This window comes from Corvus moneduloides, chromosome 1 (genome assembly GCF_009650955.1).
Source record: "Corvus moneduloides isolate bCorMon1 chromosome 1, bCorMon1.pri, whole genome shotgun sequence".
Classification (NCBI taxonomy): Eukaryota; Metazoa; Chordata; class Aves; order Passeriformes; family Corvidae; genus Corvus; species Corvus moneduloides.
In genome coordinates, this window is record NC_045476.1 from 1,280,047 (window position 1) to 1,300,081 (window position 20,035).

The following is a 20,035-nucleotide window of genomic DNA, read 5'->3' on the forward strand; positions in this document are numbered from 1 at the left end:
GCGAGAAGGCGAGGTACAAAAAACCACAAAACCCCCCCCAAAAAACCTCCCAAACCAAACCAAATCCCAAAAATAAAAGGGACGAGGCGAGGGGAGAGTTTGGGGGTTGTTTTTTTTCCCCCCTTTCCCCTCTCCCCCTCGGAAAGCGAAAAGATAAAATTACTGCGGCTAAAAATAAAGCGGGGGTTAAAGTTCCCCCTCCCTCCCTCTCGCATCTCCCACCCCTTCCAGCCCTCTCCCTGCTCCCTCCCTCCTTCCCTCCCTCCTTCCCTCCTTCCCTCCCTCTCCCGCTGCCTCTCCGTGTTTGCGTTTGACAAAGAAATGATTTGAACTTCCCGGAGCCGCAGAAAATCGGGATCCCGAGGCGCACCCGGGCCCATATGGATGTGATTTCCCCAGCCCGCTCCCAGATGATCCAGCGGCACCGGGAGCTGCGGCGCTGAGCGGCTCCGCTGCCTCTTCCCATGGGCTCCGCGGCGGAATTTTGGGAGCTGCCCGCCACTCCAGCCATGAGAAAACGAGGAAAAGCGCCGGGATTCCTCGTCATGTGCCTTTCTGGCTGAAAACTGGGCAGCCCCACGAGCGAGCCCGCGGATCCCGCAGCGCTGGGGGGCACGGCAGGAAGGACAAGGAGAAACCCGCGCCGCTGGAATTCCGAGCTCGCCTCCTCCCGCTGCCCGGCGCGAGGCTGGATGCTGGAAGCAGCCCCTTGGATATGGGATCATATCTGGTCTATCACAGCCTGGGATTGATCCTCTGCTGCTCCGTGCTCAGCTCCGTCTACGCGCTGGTGAGTCCCGCTTCCCCCCCCCCCCCCCGCCCCCGCCGCGCTTTTCCCGGTTTTCCCTGCCGCCGGGAGGGATACTGGACGGGACGAAGGATTAAAAAGCCGTCCGGGCTTTTTGGGATCCGCTGGAGGATCGGGAGGGCAGGAGGGTTCCGGGGGCTGCAGCCGCTGGAGTGAAAATGTCTGTGCTTCCCAAGGCTTGGGATGGCTGGGAAAGCTCCGGCCGGGAGCGCGTGAGGTTTGACAGGGATCCGGGACAGCGCCTGGGGAGGATTTGGGGATCTGCCTATGGAGAAAGGACAACTTTCCTTCTTTTTCCTTCTTTTTTCCCCTTTTCTTCTCCCTTTTAAAATTTTTCTTCTGCTTTTAAATTTTTTTTAAAATTTCTCTTTCATTTTTCTCTTTTTCTTCCCTCTTTTCCCCTCTTCCTTTTCTTTTCATTTTCCCCCCTTTTCCGTTCATATTTTCCCTTTTCCTTTCATTTTTTCCTTTCCCTTCCTTCCTTTTCCTTGCCCTTCACTTTTCCCTTTCCCTTTCCCTTCCTCTTTCCCTTCCCTTTCCCCCCTTTCCTTTCCCTTCCTCTTCTCCTTCCTTTTCCCTTCTTCCCTTCCCATTGCCTTCTCCCTCTTCCTTCCCCTTTTCCCTTCCCTTCTTCTCCGCCCCCTCCAAGACAATTCTATTCCCAATTAATCTCCTTATCCTGACAATCTCCCCAATCCCAGTGAAACGGAGCCTTTCCGTTTGGAATTAAATTCGGGAAGAGCAGGGAAGCTGTAGGAACCCTTTGCTCCTTGGCACTTCCCACCCCTTCCTGCACACACCAGGCTTTCCAAGGCTGGAAAACCGGGATAAATCCATCCAAACTGCCTCGATGCTGGGAACGGTTTAAGATCTGCAGCTCCAAAGCCCTCGGGAAGCAGGGAAGGGACATTTCCTCGGGAATCAGGCTCTGGATATGGAGCCGGTGCTGGAATTCTGCTGTGACAGGAGCTCTCCCGGCTTTCCCCATCCCTGGAATCCTCACTCCTGCTCCCATTTCCCAGCGTTTTCCAGCCCAGGAAGGAGCAGGACCCTCACGGAAAGTGGGATCTGCTCTCCCAGAGGGATGGAGACGGAGGTGGGATTGGGATTGGGATTGGGATCATCCTGGCTCCAGTCAGGTCCTTCCTGACCCTCCAGGATCCACCAGCCTGGGTCTTATCCCTGGATTTCGTAGGGAGAGTTTGGAATCTTGTGCAGGGCTGGTGGGGGGTGGGATTTTCCAACTTTTTCAGTGGGAAACATCTCCTCGATAAATGGGAAGGAGCAGCCCCTTGGAAAACTATCCCTGTCCAGTCCATCCATGTGAAACATATGGAGAAACCTCCTAAAATCCAAGGAAAATTGGGAAATCAGGGGAACCCTTGGAGATCTGTTGGGATTTCAGGGATGGATGAGGTTTTTCCCCGATTCCAGGGCTGGATCAGCATCTCCTGGCTTTGGGGCCGTATCCAGGTCCTGCAGCACCTGCTCCAGAATTCCTGCAATTCCTGCTGCTTTGGGGCTGGGAAAATCAGGATTGGGAACCAACCAGGCTGGAGCTGGGGGAATTTCAGGATGCAGAAAAGCCGGGCAAGGCTCCACCTCCCCTTCCCATTCCCATTCCCATTCCCATTCCTCACTCCCCTCTCCCAGTGCATCCAGTGTCAGCTGTCTCGAATTCCCAGTGGGGTTTCTTTCGGATACTCCATCCCTGGGCCGGCTCAGGGCGAGCTGGACCTGGGCAAAAACTGGGAACAGCTCTTCCAGAATCCCAGAGGGCTGAGAAATCCAGGAAACAGGCTGGGAAAGCTCGGGAGTTTTCCAGCAGCCCCTCCTGGACGTGCATTTGTTGATCCCGTGGGTCTTTCCCAACTCGGATTTTTGCTGATTTCAGCTCCTGCTGCTCCAAACCCTGCTCGGTTTAGTTAGGCCAGGCTTAAATTCCCATTTCAGACACTCCCCTTGCTTTTCCAAGCGCTCTCGACAGCAGAAGGGATTTCCAGAGGGTTCCTAAATCCATCCTGACAATCCGGGAGCTGCAGGGATCCCGAGAGTCCCTCCTCAGGCGGGATAAAGCCACCCCCTGCCACCCCCCATCCAGGAACTGCCTTGAGCCTGGTTTTCCTTGGAGTTGTTGCTTCTTTTCCCAGGAATTTGATTTTTAAACGGGCTTTGGGAAGCGGGAGTGGGATTGAGGGTGGTCGGCAGGGAGAAGATTCCATGGATTTATTATAAAATACGTTATTATTTGTTATAAAACCCGTCATTATTTATGACAAAACACTTCATTTTCGTTTGTGATAAAATATTCGATTATTATTTCATATGAAATATTTCGTTGTTCTTATTGAAGGCTCATAAATATCTCTGATATTCGCTCAGTGCCTCTGAGGGATTTGCTGCCGGAATTTGTCCCTGTCCCGGGAGCAACAAGGAAAAATCCATGGGAACAGCAGCAGGATGGGGATGCAGGGATTTAATTCGGGCTCTGGGCTGAGCTTAAGTGGTGCCGCGTTTTCCCCCGGGCAGAGCAGAGCCGGGCTCAGCTCTGGGCTTGGAGTCGGGAGGATCCCGCTCCAGGGCACAATTCCCGGCTGAGCCAGGAGTCTTGGGAATGCGGGCCCTGATTCCCGGGATCTCCGCAGTGATGCTGGGATGGGGCAGAGCACGGAGAGTCCCGAATCCGGCGCCGTCATTCCCGATAGTCCCGTTATTCCAGCAAGGATCGCTCCAGAGGCGCTTTGGGAGGGAATGGCGCTGAGCAGGGATGGGAAATCAGTTCCCAGCCCTGGGATATGCCGGGATTGGCAGGACTGGGAGCTGGATCCCTCCTCTGCAGCGGCCGGGCTGGGTGTCCCTGCGTTCCCACCGAGGGGAATCCAGCACCGGGAAAAATCCCTGGGAAGGAGAGAAAAGTGGGGAAAACCAGGCCCCCCTCCCCGTGGCTCAAATCCATGCGGGATCAGCTTCCCAGTCCGGGGCTTTTAGGGACGTTTGAGGTGGGGGAAAGACCTGGGAAAGGCTCGGCTTTGCTCCAGCTCTCCTGACAATCCGGAGAAACCTTCCCAGAGTTTCCCCGGAGTAGAAATTCCCTGGAACAGCCCAGGAACACCTGCCTGAACAACGGGTGGAATTTCAGTGGGTCGAGCGCTCTGTGCCCGGAATCCAGCAGGGTGAGGGTGGAAATTCGGGATGATTCGGCTCTTTAGTCCCAGGATTAAGGAATTCAGACCGGCCTAAGGAGGGGAGCTGTGCGAGGATGGCTCTGGGGAGAATTTGTGGCAAAAGGAGCTGTAAAAGTGGGATCCGACAGCAGCAGAGCTCGGGAGAAGGGAAAACGTGGGAATGCTGATTTTATCTGGGAGGTGCTGGCGGAGGAAAATCCTCCCCGGGTCATAAATGGTTGGATTTTGGGATCTGAAAGGTCTTTCCAACCTAATCCTGGGATTCATGGAATGGAAATCTCCAAGGTTGGCTCCTCCAGCGCTTTTTGCTTTCCCTTTTTTCCCTTCTCTTGCTCAGCCGAGAAAATCCCAGCCCGGCTGTCACAGGAGGAAAATGACTAATAAATCAATCAATTAATTAATTATTAACAACGATAATAGTACAGCAGCCTCCTGCAGGGCTTGGGACCAGAATGTCCCAATTTTGGGAAGCAGTTCCCAGGCTGAGCCGGCTGAGCTCAGGGAGGAGGGAAGCAGATCCATGTGGGGAGGGAACGGGTGCGAGATGGGACCATTCCCACTTTTTGCTGCCTGGAATTCCAGCCCTGGCCCCGCTCAGGTCGTTTGGGTGATGCTGAACTTCCCTCTGCTTTCGTGACGCTCCCAAAGATTCCAACCCCGATCTTTGGGGGACTGGGAATCCTTTCTGGCACACAGGGACCTGGAGAAAATTCCTCAGGGAGCTGCATCCAGCCCTGGATCCCTGGAATGCCCATGGGCGGCTTGGACAGGGCTTGGAGCAGCCTGGGATAGTGGGAGGTGTTGGGGTTGGAATGGGATGATCCTCGAGGTCCCTTCCAAGGCAAACCAGTCTGGAATTCCGCGCTGTTGAGGAATGTTCGGATTAAGGAGGTGCTGGATGGGGTTTTCCTCTTGGGCTCGTTCCTTGTTGCTCGGATCAATCCCGCAGATCTCCATGGGTGGGGAAAACGGAATGGTTTGAAGTTGGATGGAGGGAAGGGAGGATAATATTCGTCCTCGGAATACAACTCAGGATAAAAAGAATAGGAATAAAAATGAAAATGAAAAGAATGAAAAGAATAAAAGTAAAAATAATAAAAAGAAATGAAAAGTATTAAAAAATAATAAAAAAAACTAAAAGAAAAATAAAACTAAAAGGACAAACAGAAAGAAATTTAAAAGTAAAAATAAAATAAAAATAAAATAAAAATTATTATTAATAAAATAATAAATAATAAAATAATAACAACAATAATAAATAATAATTAAAAAAATAAAAATAAAAAATAAAAATAGAAACTGGTCCTGTACAGAAATCCCACAAATCCCAAGTTCATTGAACCGAGACAGGCCCCAAACATCGGGAAATGCCCTTTCCTGGGCACACCCTTGGGAAGGAGCCCATCCCTGCTCCCGGATTTCTGAGGGATATTCCCGCTGTGACCGGACTCTGGAGCAGCCGATATCCCTGGATCCGAACCTTTCCAGAGGCGAAGGGAAAGCCAACAAAGCCCATGGCCGGGGAGAGCCCGGTCTGGCAGCTCAGGCCACAGCAGGCAGGAAAATTGGGAAGAGGAAAAGCGGGAGCAGAGCTGAGCCCACGGAGGGGTCGGGGCTGCAGGAGGTGAGAGCCGGGGCTGGGTCCCGCAGTTGTTGTTTGGTTGGCGCGCTCCCAGAAATAGCCCGGAGCGGTTTTTTGGGATCAGCGGGATTATCCCGGCTGGAGCGTGGCTGTGCCTGCAGGGATTCCCCAGGCGGGGACAGCTGGAGCCACTGAGGACACCCCGTGTCCCTTTGGAAGGTGAGGATGGGAGGGACATCCCTGAGATCTTCCCGGGATTGTCCCGCTGGAGGATTCCCATCCTTTGGAAAATGCAGCTCCTCGAGCCAATCCCGCTGGAATCAGGCCCTGTTTGCAGATGGATTTGGGACACCAAGGCCGCTCTGGTCACCCTGAAATCCCAGATTTTATGGCTGTGGGGTGAGCGGGAAACCTGTCCTGGGATACCGGGATACAGGGCCGGGAATGTCCAAGGCCGTTGGATGGGGCTTGGAGCAACCTGGAATGGTGGGAGCAGCCCTGGCCATGGCAGGATGAGATTCAAGGTCCCTCCAACCCAAATCATTCTGGAATTCTGTAATTTTATGATCCTTTTCCGTGGAGTCCATGGCAGAGCTTTGGCTCCGGCTAAACCCTGCAATCCCAGGATTTCTCTGTGCCTAAAAACTGGGAGGAGGGAATAGCAAAGCTCCACTAGGGATGCTCTCGACTTAAACCCTCCTCACGGAGCTGAGCTGCTCCATCCTCATCCCACACCGGGATAAAGCCGGACTCTCTGAGCCCATGGATGTCACCGGGATCCTTTGGAGTCCCGATCCCTCCAAACCCCCTGTGGATCAAAGGGAGAAGCCGGCACGGATCCCCCATTCTTTGGGATGCGCTGTTTCTCGGGAAAAGGGCGGGCCAAGAGGGTTTTGTGCTTCCGCTCAGCTCCTGCTGGAAGGGAAATCAGGAACAATTCCGATTAAAATGAAAATGAAAAAAAAAATCAAGGAAAAGCTGCTCCTTTAAGGACCTAAAGGAAGAGCTCGACAGGCTCAGCCTGGCTTAAAGTTTAGACTTTATCAGATCCATGATCCTGGGCCTTGGGAAGAAAATTCCCAAACTGGGAATGGCCCTGGCTTGGCATGAATCCCTTTATTCCCACCGAGGCCAGGCTGGCTCTTGCCAGGGATTAGAGGGGCTCCGTGTTTTAGGGTTTTCCTTTTCCTTCGGAGGGATTCAATCCCAGATACTCGATTTTCAAGCCAGGAATATTCTGGATTGATGGGATCCTGCCACAAATCTGAGGGTTCAAACTTCTGCCAGAAAAACTCATCCAAAGGAATTCTGGCCTCTGGGAAAAGATTCCAGGATCCGTGGCTGGGGCAGGGAAGGGGCCAGGAATTGCTGGCTCAGCAGCCCAGGCTCCTTATCTGGTTTCCAGCCCCGGTGCTGATCCGGGCTCCCGATGTTATCTCGGCTCCAGCCTCCCTCCCCCTCCCTCCGAGAATTCCCGGGTGTTCCTCGGGAGAGGCAGCCCCAGCTGGATCTGGAAAGGCAGGATTGGATGTTTGGGTGTCCTTAGGAAACCTCCTCGTCCCTTCCCTGAATTTTGCCTCGGGACTCAAATGGGATTTGGGGTTTTTGGGGTTTTTTTATTTCATTCTTTTTCTGGGTTCTAACCAAAGACCCCAAACTCAGCTCGTGCTTTGCATGGATTTAGGGATGAACGCTTTGTGAGGAGCAGCAGATATTGGGAATTCCCGCCTAGAAGGGGACAAATGATCCGTGAACTGCGATTTGTGGGATTTTGGGAATCTCTGCCACTTTGAGGGCCACTAAGGCCCTGTGGCTGAGGATGTCCCTGCTCATTCCAGAGGGGATGGATAAGGTGGCCTTTCAATGTCCCTTCCAGCGCAGATTATCCCGTAATTCCATGATTTAATCACCTCATTGCCGGGATTTATCCACGTGGCTGTGAGGACTCCGGGGATTGCAGCATCCCAGGAGATCCCTGGGCCCGTCCCTGCACTAAACCCAGGAACGGGGCTGGGAGCAGACGTGGAGCGGGATATTCCTTAGCTCTGAGGAAAATTGCTGGAATTTCTCTGGCTCTGCTCCGCCCAGGAAGGCCGGGATTGCTGGATCTGGGAACTCCCTTTGAGCCTGGTTTTGTTCCCATTCCCTTCACCATTCCCGTGTCCCATCGGGATGAGGCCCCGCTCCATCATTTCTGTCCCTGCCTTTGACCCTTCTGTCACAATTCTGGGGACAAAGAATCACCATTTTGGGAATGGACACGGAGCTGAATCCTGCCTGATCCGTGTGGGCACATGGAATTTTCCTGAAGGAAAAGCTGGCTCCGGATCATCCTCAGCTTCACCCCCACCCAGCCCATGATACTTCATTTTCCATAACTCCAAAACTTGGGAATGGTCTGGAACACACTTAATTTAGGGATACAGCTGGGCCTGGGGCTCCAGGGAATGCTCAGGATTAGGAAACCATGGAGTCATTAATTAACTAATTAATTCATTTTCTGCATTACAGCTCCTTAGGCAATGCCTATCAAAGAGCCTAGGGCCTAACTGGCTTCCACAGAATCCCAGAATTCCAGGATGGATTGGCTTGGAAGGGACCTTAAAGCTCATCCCACTATTCAGGTGTCTTTTGTTTTTCAAAGACACAAAGCAAATTCCCAAATTCACTGAAAAATCGGGATTGATTTCCACCTTCTTTCCATCTATCCCGCTTTTATTGCCCGACCCTCTGGCTCACCTCAATGTCACCTTGACTTCTTTCTCCGTTCCTGCATCCCAATCCATGTTTCCTCTTGGACACGGAGGAATCCGAGCTGAAGTGGCTTTGAGCAAGGACGAGACCTCCTTGTCTCGGGTTTATTCCGAGACTCGGATCAATATCCATCACAAGGAGCTTTTATTTTGTGGGTTGCAATCCGACTCCGCTCGATGAAAACACAGGAAATGATCCCGAAAATAAAAGTGGGAGGGAGCCGATGGAGGTGGGGCTTCCAGGGTCTTTATATATGGACATATAGTGGCTTTTGTAGTGGAAAAGGTGAGGGATGGATGTGATATCAGGAAGGAATTCCTGGCTGGGAGGGAATTCCCAGAGCAGCTGGGATCCCTGGGACTGTCCAAGGCCAGGCTGGACAGGGCTTGGAGCAGCCTGGGATAGTGGGAATTGTCCCTGCCCATGGCAGGGGTAGGAATGGGATGATCCCATCAAATTATTCCCATTTTAAGGTCCCTTCCAGCCCAAACCATTCCAGGATAACACAGACATGGCTGATTTTCCCTCGTGCTGATTTCCCAGGACTGTTTATCCAGGATAGCCACTGGACTGGGATAAGGCAGGATAGGGCCAGGACTGGGGGGGCCTCGGGGTGTTTTTCCCTGGGCCGTACAAACCCATGGAATTGGGTGCAAAACTGGGATGTGTTTGTGTATCCAAGGGAGTGCAAGGGTGTCCCTGCATGGCTCGGAATCATTCCGGAGCAATGGGAAAGGAGAGCATTCTCTCAGTGGAGAGAGGGTGATGGGAACAGAGAGGATTCTCCAGATGGAGAGAGTTGGATGGGAAGGGAAGGGATTCTCCAAATGGGAGAGATCCAAGATGGATGGGAACAGAGAGAATTCTCCAAATGGAGAGAGTTGGATGGGAAGGGATTCTCCAAATGGGAGAGTTGGATGGGAACAGAGAGGATTCTCCAAATGGAGAGAGTTGGATGGGAACAGAGAGGATTCTCCAAATGGAGAGAGTTGGATATGAAGGGATTCTCCAAATGGGAGAGATCTGAGTTGGATGGGAACAGAGAGAATTCTCCACACGGAGAAAGTTTGATGGGAAGGGAGAGTTCTCCAAATGGAGAGGTCCGAATTGGATGGGAACAGAGAGGATTCTCCAAATGGAGAGAGTTGGTGGGAAGGGATTCTGCAAATGGAGTGAGTTTTCTGGGAAGGGAGAGCCTTCTCCAAACGGAGAGATCCCAGTTTTCCAGCCGCATCTCCAACCCTGGTGATTCCAGCAGCTCCATTGGTGCCTCCCCTCCCTGGGCAATGAAAACCTTGGAATGATTTCAGCAGAGCAGTTCGGGGGCTCAGCGAGGCGGGAATGCCCCTCCTGCTCCTGGCCCTGGTGCCGGTGGGAAGGAGGATGGACACACTGGAAGTGTGGATTTTCCAAACCCCAGGACAGGGCTGGATCCCGTTGTGGATTTGGGGCTGTTTTTAGGGGCTTCCAAGCCATCTCTGAGCTTTGGGCAGATTTAGTCTCGGTATTTAAAGCAGATTGTTCTGGAAATGAATTTTTTCCTTCTCTGCTCCCCAAAATTGTCCCGATGCTGTCCCTCAGCATCATTGGTAAAGTCCTTGTGATCAATAAATTGAATTTTAGGCACTTTTCCCATGGATTTCGGAGGTTTGGAAGCAGGAAATCAGAGCGCTGTGCTATGTATTCCCAATTTTCTGTGCTGCCAGCCGGAGCTGACTCAGGCTGCTGGAAAAGGGGAGGAGACGGAGCTCAGGTGGTGGAAAAGCAGCAGAATTCCCTTGTTTGGGATCCAGGGGAGGAGCTGGGGCTGTGCCAGGGAATGGGATCACAGGGAGAATCTCCATGTGGGATAATGCAGGCGCTGCCGGCTCCCCTGACTCAGCACCTGGACACTGATAAGGGCTCTGATAAGGGCTCCGATAAGGACAACAAAGCCCCAGGGTGACCCAGCTGTCACCCCCTGGATGGCTGAGCAGAGGCGGGAGCAGGGACATTCCCATGTCCTTCCACTTCCCAGTTTTCCTATTCCTGCTCCCACGGAGGTGAATCCCTCATCCCTCCCATCCCTCCTGTGAGGAGCAGCAGATATTGGGAATTCCCACCTAGAAGGGGACAAATGATCCCTGAACTGCGATTTGTGGGATTTTGGGAATCTCTGCCACTTTGAGGGCCACTAAGGCCCTGTGGCTGAGGATGTCCCTGCTCATTCCAGAGGGGATGGATAAGGTGGCCTTTCAATGTCCCTTCCAACGCAGATTACCCCGTAATTCCATGATTTAATCACCTCATTGCCGGGATTTATCCACGTGGCTGTGAGGACTCCGGGGATTGCAGCATCCCAGGAGATCCCTGGGCCCGTCCCTGAACTAAACCCAGGAACGGGGCTGGGAGCAGACGTGGAGCGGGATATTCCTTAGCTCTGAGGAAAATTGCTGGAATTTCTCTGGCTCTGCTCCGCCCAGGAAGGCCGGGATTGCTGGATCTGGGAACTCCCTTTGAGCCTGGGCCTAATCTGCAGGAGAGCCCTTGGTCACTGAGGGAACATCCATGGTGAGGATCCCAAGGATTGGCCACCACCCCCTGGATCCCTGGAGCACAGGAATGTCGCTATTCCTGCAGGAATATGCATGGATACCACACTGCAATATGCTCCAGGCTTGGATTTATTTGGGTGCTGGATTTGGCTTCTCCCGATGGGTCACAGCTGGGTTTTTTCACTCCTGGGATTTTCCTCCTCCTTCCCATCATTTAAAGCCAATCCAGCTTTTCTCCTCTCCTGCCTTATCCCAGGGCTTCCCCCAGCTCCAGGGGAGCAGCGCCCCCTCCAGCATCTCTGCTTCATTCCCAGCAATGAGGAGAGGAGGGAATTCCGGAGCTGCCTGGGGGGAGGAGGAGATGAGGGAATGCTGGAATTGACTGGCTGGAGTGAGGAGATGAGGGAATGCCGGAGCTGAGAGTTGGATTGAGGTGATGAGGGAATGCCGGAGCTGAGGGTTGGATTGAGGAGATGAGGGAATGCCGGAGCTGAGGGTTGGAGTGAGGAGATGAAGGAGTGTCAGAGCTGAGGGTTGGATTGAGGAGATGAGGGAATGCCGGAGCTGAGGGTTGGATTGAGGAGATGAGGGAATGCCGGAGCTGAGGGTTGGATTGAGGAGATGAGGGAATGCCGGAGCTGAGGGTTGGATTGAGGAGATGAGGGAATGCCGGAGCTGAGGGTTGGATTGAGGAGATGAGGGAATGCCGTAGCTGAGGGTTGGAGTGAGGAGATGAAGGAATGCCGGAGCTGAGGGTTGGATTGAGGAGATGAAGGAATGCCGGAGCTGAGGGTTGGATTGAGGAGATGAGGGAATGCCGGAGCTGAGGGTTGGATTGAGGAGATGAGGGAATGCCGGAGCTGAGGGTTGGATTGAGGAGATGAGGGAATGCCGGAGCTGAGGGTTGGATTGAGGAGATGAGGGAATGCCGTAGCTGAGGGTTGGAGTGAGGAGATGAAGGAATGCCGGAGCTGAGGGTTGGATTGAGGAGATGAAGGAATGCCGGAGCTGAGGGTTGGATTGAGGAGATGAGGGAATGCCGGAGCTGAGGGTTGGATTGAGGTGATGAGGGAATGCCGGAGCTGAGGGTTGGATTGAGGAGATGAAGGAGTGTCAGAGCTGAGGGTTGGATTGAGGAGATGAGGGAATGCCGGAGCTGAGGGTTGGATTGAGGAGATGAGGGAATGCCGGAGCTGAGGGTTGGATTGAGGAGATGAGGGAATGCCGGAGCTGAGGGTTGGATTGAGGAGATGAAGGAATGCCGGAGCTGAGGGTTGGATTGAGGAGATGAGGGAATGTCGGAGCTGAGGGTTGGATTGAGGAGATGAGGGAATGCCGGAGCTGAGGGTTGGATTCAGGAGATGAGGGGGATCCTGGAGCTGCTTGTTGGGAGCTGGGATATGAGGGATATCCTGGATGTGCCCGCTGGAGCAGGAGCATGTGGAGCATTCCCTGTGGGCTCCTGTGCCCCCACAGAGCCGCCCTTGTTGTCCGAGCATCCCAATCCCCATCCCATCCCAATCCCATCCCAATCCCATCCCATCCCATTGATCCCATCCCCATCCTAATCCCATCCCACTGATCCCATCCCATCCATCCCATCCCATCCCATCCCATCCCATCCCATCCCATCCCATCCCATCGATCCCATCCCATTGATCCCATCCCATCCCATCTTCCACTCCCGGCCACTGCTGGCAGCTCCCGCCTGTTTTTTTGGGAACAGAACCGCCCTTCCCAAGAAAAGGGAGAGCGAGGGGTCTGCAGGGAGAGAGGAGAGGACGGGAGGCGGCGGTGTCCTGGCTCTGCGGTGGGGCTGTGAATCGGGACATTAACAGCATTCCAGGGATCGGGATGGGGTTGGATACTTGTGGTTTGAGGGATTGCTGGAGCCAGAACACCACATTGCTCCTGGAGAGGAGCTGCGGCCTTCCAGGGGGAATCAAGCCAGGAAGGGATGGGAAAGAGATGGGAAAAGGGGAAAAAAGGAAAGGAAAGGAAAGGAAAGGAAAGGAAAGGAAAGGAAAGGAAAGGAAAGGAAAGGAAAGGAAAGGAAAGGAAAGGAAAGGAAAGGAAAGGAAAGGAAAGGAGAAAGAGGAAGGAAGGAAGGAAGGAAAGAAGGAAAGAAGGAAAGAAGGAAGGAGCCCTTTCCATGGATTTCCTGGCTCTGCTCCAGAATTCCGGGAGGAGACGACTCCCTGTTTTTAACCTGCCTGCTGAGCCTTTGCCTTGATTTGTTTCCCTCTTTGTCCCCTCATTCTGGCACTCCAGAATTCATCTCCAGAAATTTGAGTTGGGAATTTTGTATCCCTCCATCACTGACTCCGAAGAAAACCACTCCTAAAACACAGCAGAGAAAGGAATGAGAACCCACAGTCCCGACATTCCCCGTGTCCTTAAAGGGGAAAAGGAGGAAGAAAATCCCATTAATCTCCTTCCTGTGTATCCCTCAGCAATTCCCCCTCTGGAAGCAGTCCACTAAGGAGATAGTCAAAGATTTTGGGGGGAATTCCTGGAATTTAAAGCTCTTTTGCTGTTTTTTTCCCACCTTACCCCGTTGGTCACTGTGGGGAAGCGCCAGAGCAAATGGAAAAGATTCCCAAAATCCGTATTTTAATTCCTGTGGGGATTTGTGTGCACAGGAATTGGGATTCTCCTGGAAATGCCTCAGGAATGAGCTGGATTTGTTTGGTGTTCTGGGCGCGGTTTGGGTTTTGTTGCGTTTGTGGTGTTCCCGGCGGGGGGGATTTGGATGTCAGAGTTTTCCTGGTCAGATTTGGGAAACGGCCCTTTGGAAAGAGCAAAAGCTGCAGTTTGGGCCAGACCTAAATTAAAAAAGATTCCAAAAATGCGTCCTGGATGGCACTAAAAGGGAACATTCCCGGTCAGAACCTCAGGAGAAAGGAATTGGAAAATCCTGGAATGGTTTGGGTTGGAAGGGACCTCAAAGCTCATCCCATTCCCAAAGGCAGGGACACCTCCCACTGTCCCAGGCTGCTCCCAGCCCCAATGTCCAGCCTGGCCTTGGGCACTGCCAGGGATCCAGGGGCAGCCCCAGCTGCTCTGGCAATTCCGGCCCAGCCAGGAATTCCTTCCCACTATCCCATCCATCCCTGTTCTCTCTCAGAGCTCTTTAGGGAATGCAGAGACCTCCCTGGACAAAGCGAGCTCAGATATTCCAAGGAGCTGTGTGAGCATCTCCCAGCATTAGGACAATTAGGACAATTAGGATAATTGGGAAGCTGCTTTCTCCTCCGCTTGCTCCTGTTTCCTCTTGGCTGGAACTTTTTCCAGGCAGAGACTCCCTCGTGCCTTGCTCCAGGTTCATCCCCTGGGAAGGAGATTCCTTGGGATGCCCAGGTCTCTCCTGGGCTCTGTGGTGGGAATTTGTCCATGGAGCTCCTGGAGAGGGATCCAGCTCTTCCCATGGAGCCACTGAAGGCTCCATTCATCCCTCGGCCTTCCTGGAGTCATCCGGAGGCATCCAGGGTGTCCAAGAAACCTTCCCAGGGAAGGCAGAGCTGGCTCGGGACCAGCAGGAAGCATCAAGTAGCACTCGACACCTCGCGCCCAACAGCCTCTGGAAAAGCGGGAGCCGGGATTTTCCCGTCTGTGGCCGGGGAGCAGGAGAGCCCCTGGACAGGGAGCAGCCCCCTCACAAGCAGGGTCTGTCTCTCTCTGTTGACTGAGCTGGGACAGCTCCGGATTTGGTGGAATTTGCTCCAAGATTTCCGGACGGTTCCAATTCCCGCTCCAAACGTGCAGTAATTCCATTTTTATACCAATAAAAATCCCTCCGACACCGCAGCAAGGCTGGGAATTTTATCCTTCCTTGCTCTCCCAAATATCAGGCTCCAAATTTAACGGGGTCTTTTCCAACCTTGATGATTCCATGAGATCAAATGTCCAAAGTGGGAAAAAAACCCGTCCAGAATCCAGGGATTTATCTGGTTGTAAATGAAATTTAAAAACCAGAAGGAAAACACCCACTCGAGCAGGGATTTCTGGGAAAATCATGGCACATCCCTGCCATCTCCTTGCGTTTTCATGGAATGCCGGAGAGTGGTTGGTACAACCTTGGCGTGAACTCCAGGAATATCCTCAGAAACATTGGGAAGCGCCAACGAAGCCTGGCTCAGGCTGTCCCTCCCTGGGTTTGGCTCCACTGGACGCAAAGAGATTTGGGAAAGATGGATAAAAATTCCCAAATCCATCATTAACAGACACTGGTCATGAGACGAGGTCCACATGTCCCAAAAAGAAAAGATGGATAAAGGTTGGGATCTACCATCCGTTCAAAAATCCACCTCCAATATTCCCTTCAGACCCCCAAGAACTGAAACCTCCGGCCTTTAGTTCCAAATCCCAGTGATGACTCCGGTTCTGGAGGGAAATTTGGGATCGCTTATGGATCATGGCAAGGGAACAGCAGGAGCTGCCCCCCAGGATGAGAACATTCCATCTCCCTTTATTCAACTTTTATCAATTATTGAGGTTTTCCTTCGGCGTTTCAGAGCTCTCATCCCGTGGGATTTTGTGCTTCCTGCTGCTCATTCCTGCTTTTCCTTGAGTCCACGGAAACAGCCTGGGCCGGATGTACCTTTGGATGCTCCATCCCTGCTCGTTATTCCAGGCCCTGGGGTACCTGTGAGCAGCTCCTTCCCTTTTTTTTTGGCTCTTCCCTCCTTTCTCCAACTTCCTTCTTTCGGCTTGGCTTTGGAAACATCCAGGTTCTCCCAGAGATCTGAGGGAATTCTTCCCAGAACAACTTCCCAGCCAATTTCTGGGCCCTGAGCCAGGAGTTCCTCCCAGGACAGGTGTTTTGTGTGGGTTTGTGGGGATTGAGCGGCTCGGTTCAGGACAGGGATGATTTCCAGCTGGGAAGGATCCTCCGTGGATCCAGAGGTGCGGAATTCAGGGACACTCTGAGATCCAAATGCCGAATCCTCCTCACTTCCCACAATTCCCTAAAATTGGCTGTGGCCAGGTCCGGCTTGTTCCCTTCTCCCAAGAAATCAGCGATGGAAGAAGAGGAACAGCCTCAAGCTGTGCCAGGGGAGGTTCAGGTTGAACATTGGGAATATTCCTCATGGAAAGGAATCCAGCCTGGATCCTGCCCTGGCACAGGGTGGAGCCCCAATTCCCAGGGGGATTGAACATCCATGGGGATGTGCCACTCGGGAATGCCAGTCCTGCTCCAAGGGCTTTGCCAGCAGCACAGACACAGTGGGAATCTGAGGGAAAAACAAGGATGAGGCTGGAATTCCCTTGGGATAACTCTGTGTCCCTGCTCTGGATGGAGCCGGGCCAGGGAAGCTTTCTGCTCCCGCCTTGTCTGCGCTGCAAATGGGCTGGGATGGGAGGGAGGCGGAAAAGGAATCCCAGTTAATGGATTTGAGGGATCATTAGGACAGGAACTGGGCCCGGCAGCGCCGTGGCTTCTGCAGCTGCTCGAAAATTCCCTTTCCCGCTGCGCCGGAGTGCTCCTGGATATTGATCCAGGCCGAGCAGGAGAAGCTGGGTTTGGGCTGGGTTTGGGTTTGTTTTGTCCCAAATTGTCTCCAAAATGTCTTCTGGCTCTCCTTAGCTCCCACAGAAAACCCTGTGAACCCGGGGAATATTCACGAGGGGCAGCCCCCGGTTCCCTTTGGATCAAATATCGTAAAATTCCCATTTTCCCTCTCTCCCTGCACCGGAGTGCTCCTGGAGGTTGTTTCAGGCTGAGCAGGAGAAGCTGGGTTTGGGTTTGTTTTGTTCCAGATTTTCTCCTGGTTCTCCATATTTTCCATGGAAAAGCTGTGAACCCGGGGAATATTCACGAGGAGCAGCTTCCAGTTGCCTTTGGATCAAATATCCCTAAAATTCCCATTTTCCCTCTCTCCCTGCACCTGAATTCTCCCAGATATTTTTTCACATTCCCAGCCAGCTGAGCAGGAGAAGCTGGGTTTGGGCTGGGTTTGGGTTTGTTTTATCCCAAACTGTCTCCTGGTTCTCCTTATTTCCCATGGAAAGCCCTGTGAACCTGGGGAACATTTAGGAGGAGCATTCCCTGGTTTCCTTTGGATCAAACATCCCTCCCCTGGGCCGTGGTTTAATATCCGAATGCACATTCCATGCCTGGATTTCTTTCCCATAAATCGCTTCAGGACCAGACGTAGGGAAGAATGGTTGGAGAAACCCCTCCAGAAGTTACCTTTAAACCTCCCTGAGAACCTGGAGGCTGGAAAATCCCACATCCTTTGGTTTTTCCACCTGGATTCCAAGGCCAGACCTTGATCCCTCCCTTCCATCCGGCGCCTCGGGGAAATCTTTCCCGTTGGTGCAGACTCGGAGAATCCCGGGATTCTGTGGCTGCCATTGAATCCTTGAGGCCAAGGCTGTGTCCTGAGGTGGACCTGGAGCACCGGGATCTCACGATCCATGATCCGGGAGAAGGGAGAGGGGAGACAGGGAGATGCCTGGGCTGGAGGAGATCAAGGGGCCACATGATCCCAGTTCCCAACACATCAAGGGGAGAGGGAAAAACCCCTTCCTCAATCCCTCAGGGATTGGCTGGGATGACCTCAGATTTCCAGGAAGGAAACTGGGTGAAAAGCCAGAAGATTCCTGGGATGGTGGGGCTGGAATGTTGGGAAGAGAGGGATTGGTTATCCCAGAGGGGCTCAGCTCCAGAACCTCATCAGAGCAATTAAAGCAGAGCTGATTCTGGGTTTAATTAGGAAAACGGGATCCGTGCTTCCAACAGCTCAGCAGTGCCAGGATTATCCCAAAACCACCCCAGCCCAGTTTTACCTTCCTGCCCGAAAGAAACTTCCCAAAAAAAGGAGGATGAAGGATTTTCCTGGCGCAAAGGAGGCTCAGGGGGGACCATCTGGATCTCCACAACTCCTGACCGGAGGGGGCAGCTGGGGGGAATTGGGATCTGCCCCCAGGGAACAGGGACTCCAGGGAAGGTTCAGGTGGGATATTGGGAATATTCCTCCCTGGAATTGGTTGTCCAGCCCTGGCCCAGCTGCCCAGGGCAGTTCTGGAGTGCCCTTTCCTGGCGGGATTTAAATCCATGTGGATGTGGCGCTTGGGGACGGGAATGGCCTTGGCAGTGCTGGACTCGATCTCAAAGGGCTTTTCCCACCTAAATAATTCTGGGATTCTAAGCAAAAGCGATCAGGATCTCCCAAACAATTCCCTGTGCTGCGAGGAAGGAGAGCAGGGCACAAACAGCCTGTCCTGGATAAATCCCGGGATGTTTTCCAGAGGCTGGCGATGACTGGGGGGGGAATGAGCTGATGTCTCCATCCCACAAGGACAACCCCTGACACCGGGGAAGTGCTGGATAAAGGACCTCCTGGACTGAGATGTTTTGTGGGATTCTCTGAGTGTTCCTGGCTGGAAAGAGATCCTGGGGCTGTCAACAAATCCTCCCTTTCCCAAGCGGAACAAGAGCGCTTCCCTGCGGCCGGGCTCCTTTCCCTTTGTTTTGTAGCTCCCGGAGTTCTAACCATGGAATTGCCCTCTCTGGAGCTGCCTTGGCTCCACGGGATTGCAAATTCCCAGCCCGGAGCTGCCAGACGCTTCCAGCATTCCAAGGATCCGGAGGACACCCCTCAGTGACCCGAGGAGGGTGCGATCCCTGGAGCACATTCCCGGTATTCCCAGCCCCACGTGTGAGGCTTGGCTCATCCCAGATGGTTTTTCACGGGAATGACCGAGCTCCAGCTGCTTTGCATCACTGGAGCCCTGCAAAGCGCTTAATGCAGGCCAGGCAAAGCTTTCCCTGGAATATTCCCAGCGTTTTCCGTATTTCTGGGATTTTATGGATGTTCAGATCTGCTTCGCTTTCTGCTTTTCCAGGTAGGAATGGTCAGGCTCTGTTCCCAGGGAACGGGGGCAGGATAACAGGGAACATCCTCAGGTTGTGCCAGGGCAGGTGGAGATTGGATAATAAGGAAAAGTTTTTCCCGAAAGGAATCTCCAGGCCTGGCACAGGCTGTCCATGGAAGCGGTGGAATCCTGATCCCGGCAGGATTTAAAAGTGCGGATGTGGGATTTGGGGTGGTGGCCTTGGCAGTGCTGGACTCCGTGATCCTACGGGATCATCCCACAGAAACGATCCTGGGATTCCATAACGTCGTGGAGAGCGCGGGAACGTGGGAGCAGGGACACAGCAGGACCCTGGCTCAGCCTCTGCTTGGGCTCGTTTTCCATGAGGAATTCTGGCAATTCCAAGAGGAATTCTGGGAATTCTGTGAGGAAATCTGTGTCCTCAGACTCTGGAGCGGATTTCCAGGTGGTTATTCCATGTTTTCCAGACATCCACATGGATCTGCAGAGTTGATTCCATAATGTCCCAGCAGAGCACGGGAATGTGGGAATTGGGAGCATGGACACAGCAGGGACCTGGGCAGGTGAAGGAATTCTGGAAATTCCATGAGGAAATCTGGGAATTCCATGAGGAAATCTGGGAATTCTATGAGGAAATCTGTGTCCTCTGAGTCTGGACTTCATTTCTAGGTGCTGGATCCATATTTTCCAGACATCCGTGGGGATGTGCAGAGTTGATTCCATAATGTCCCAGCAGAGCACAGGAATGTGGGAATTGGGAGCATGGACTCAGCTGGGACCTGGCTCAGCCTCCGTTGGTGCTCATTTTCCTGAGGAATTCTGGAAATTCCAAGAGGAATTCTGGAAATTCCATGAGGAAATCTGGGAATTCCGTGAGGAAATCAGGGAATTCCGTGAGGAAATCTGTGTCCTTGGACTCTGGAGCTGATTTCCAGGTGGTTGATCCATATTTTCCAGACATCCCCATGGATCTGCCGGCCCTCTAAAGATGCTGCAATTCCAGAGCCCCAAAAGCCGAGATTTCCTGATAACTCTGGGCCATTCCCACTGGAATAAATCTGGAATGTCCCGAATAGGAATCTCCAGAGGGAGATGCAGCCCCCTCCAAACTGGTGCCAGTTCTGCTCCTTCGGTCACCGGCATTTTTTGGGAATATCCCCAGTTACGGATCGGGATAATCCTGTGCTCCATCTCCCTGAAATAAATCCACGGAAAGTGCAACCAAGGGATGTTTTCCACCCAACTAATGCTCCCGCTCCTCTCTCCCTCTTTTTAATGGATATTATTTCTGCTTCCCGCCGTTCTACCCCGGAAATGTCGGGATGCTGCT

The 20,035-nt window shown here is 52.9% G+C and overlaps 1 protein-coding gene across 1 annotated transcript in view; it reads left to right on the forward strand.

Moving 5' to 3' along the window:
• Positions 1 to 243: 243 nt before the first annotated feature.
• The window catches only part of PTH1R (parathyroid hormone 1 receptor), an 85,692-nt gene continuing 65,900 nt past the window's right edge, over positions 244 to 20,035 (forward strand). The window contains exon 1 of the mRNA XM_032129145.1: positions 244 to 790. Coding sequence (XP_031985036.1) covers positions 716 to 790 — 75 coding nt within the window. The 5' untranslated portion in view covers positions 244 to 715. The remainder of the gene's footprint in view (positions 791 to 20,035) is intronic.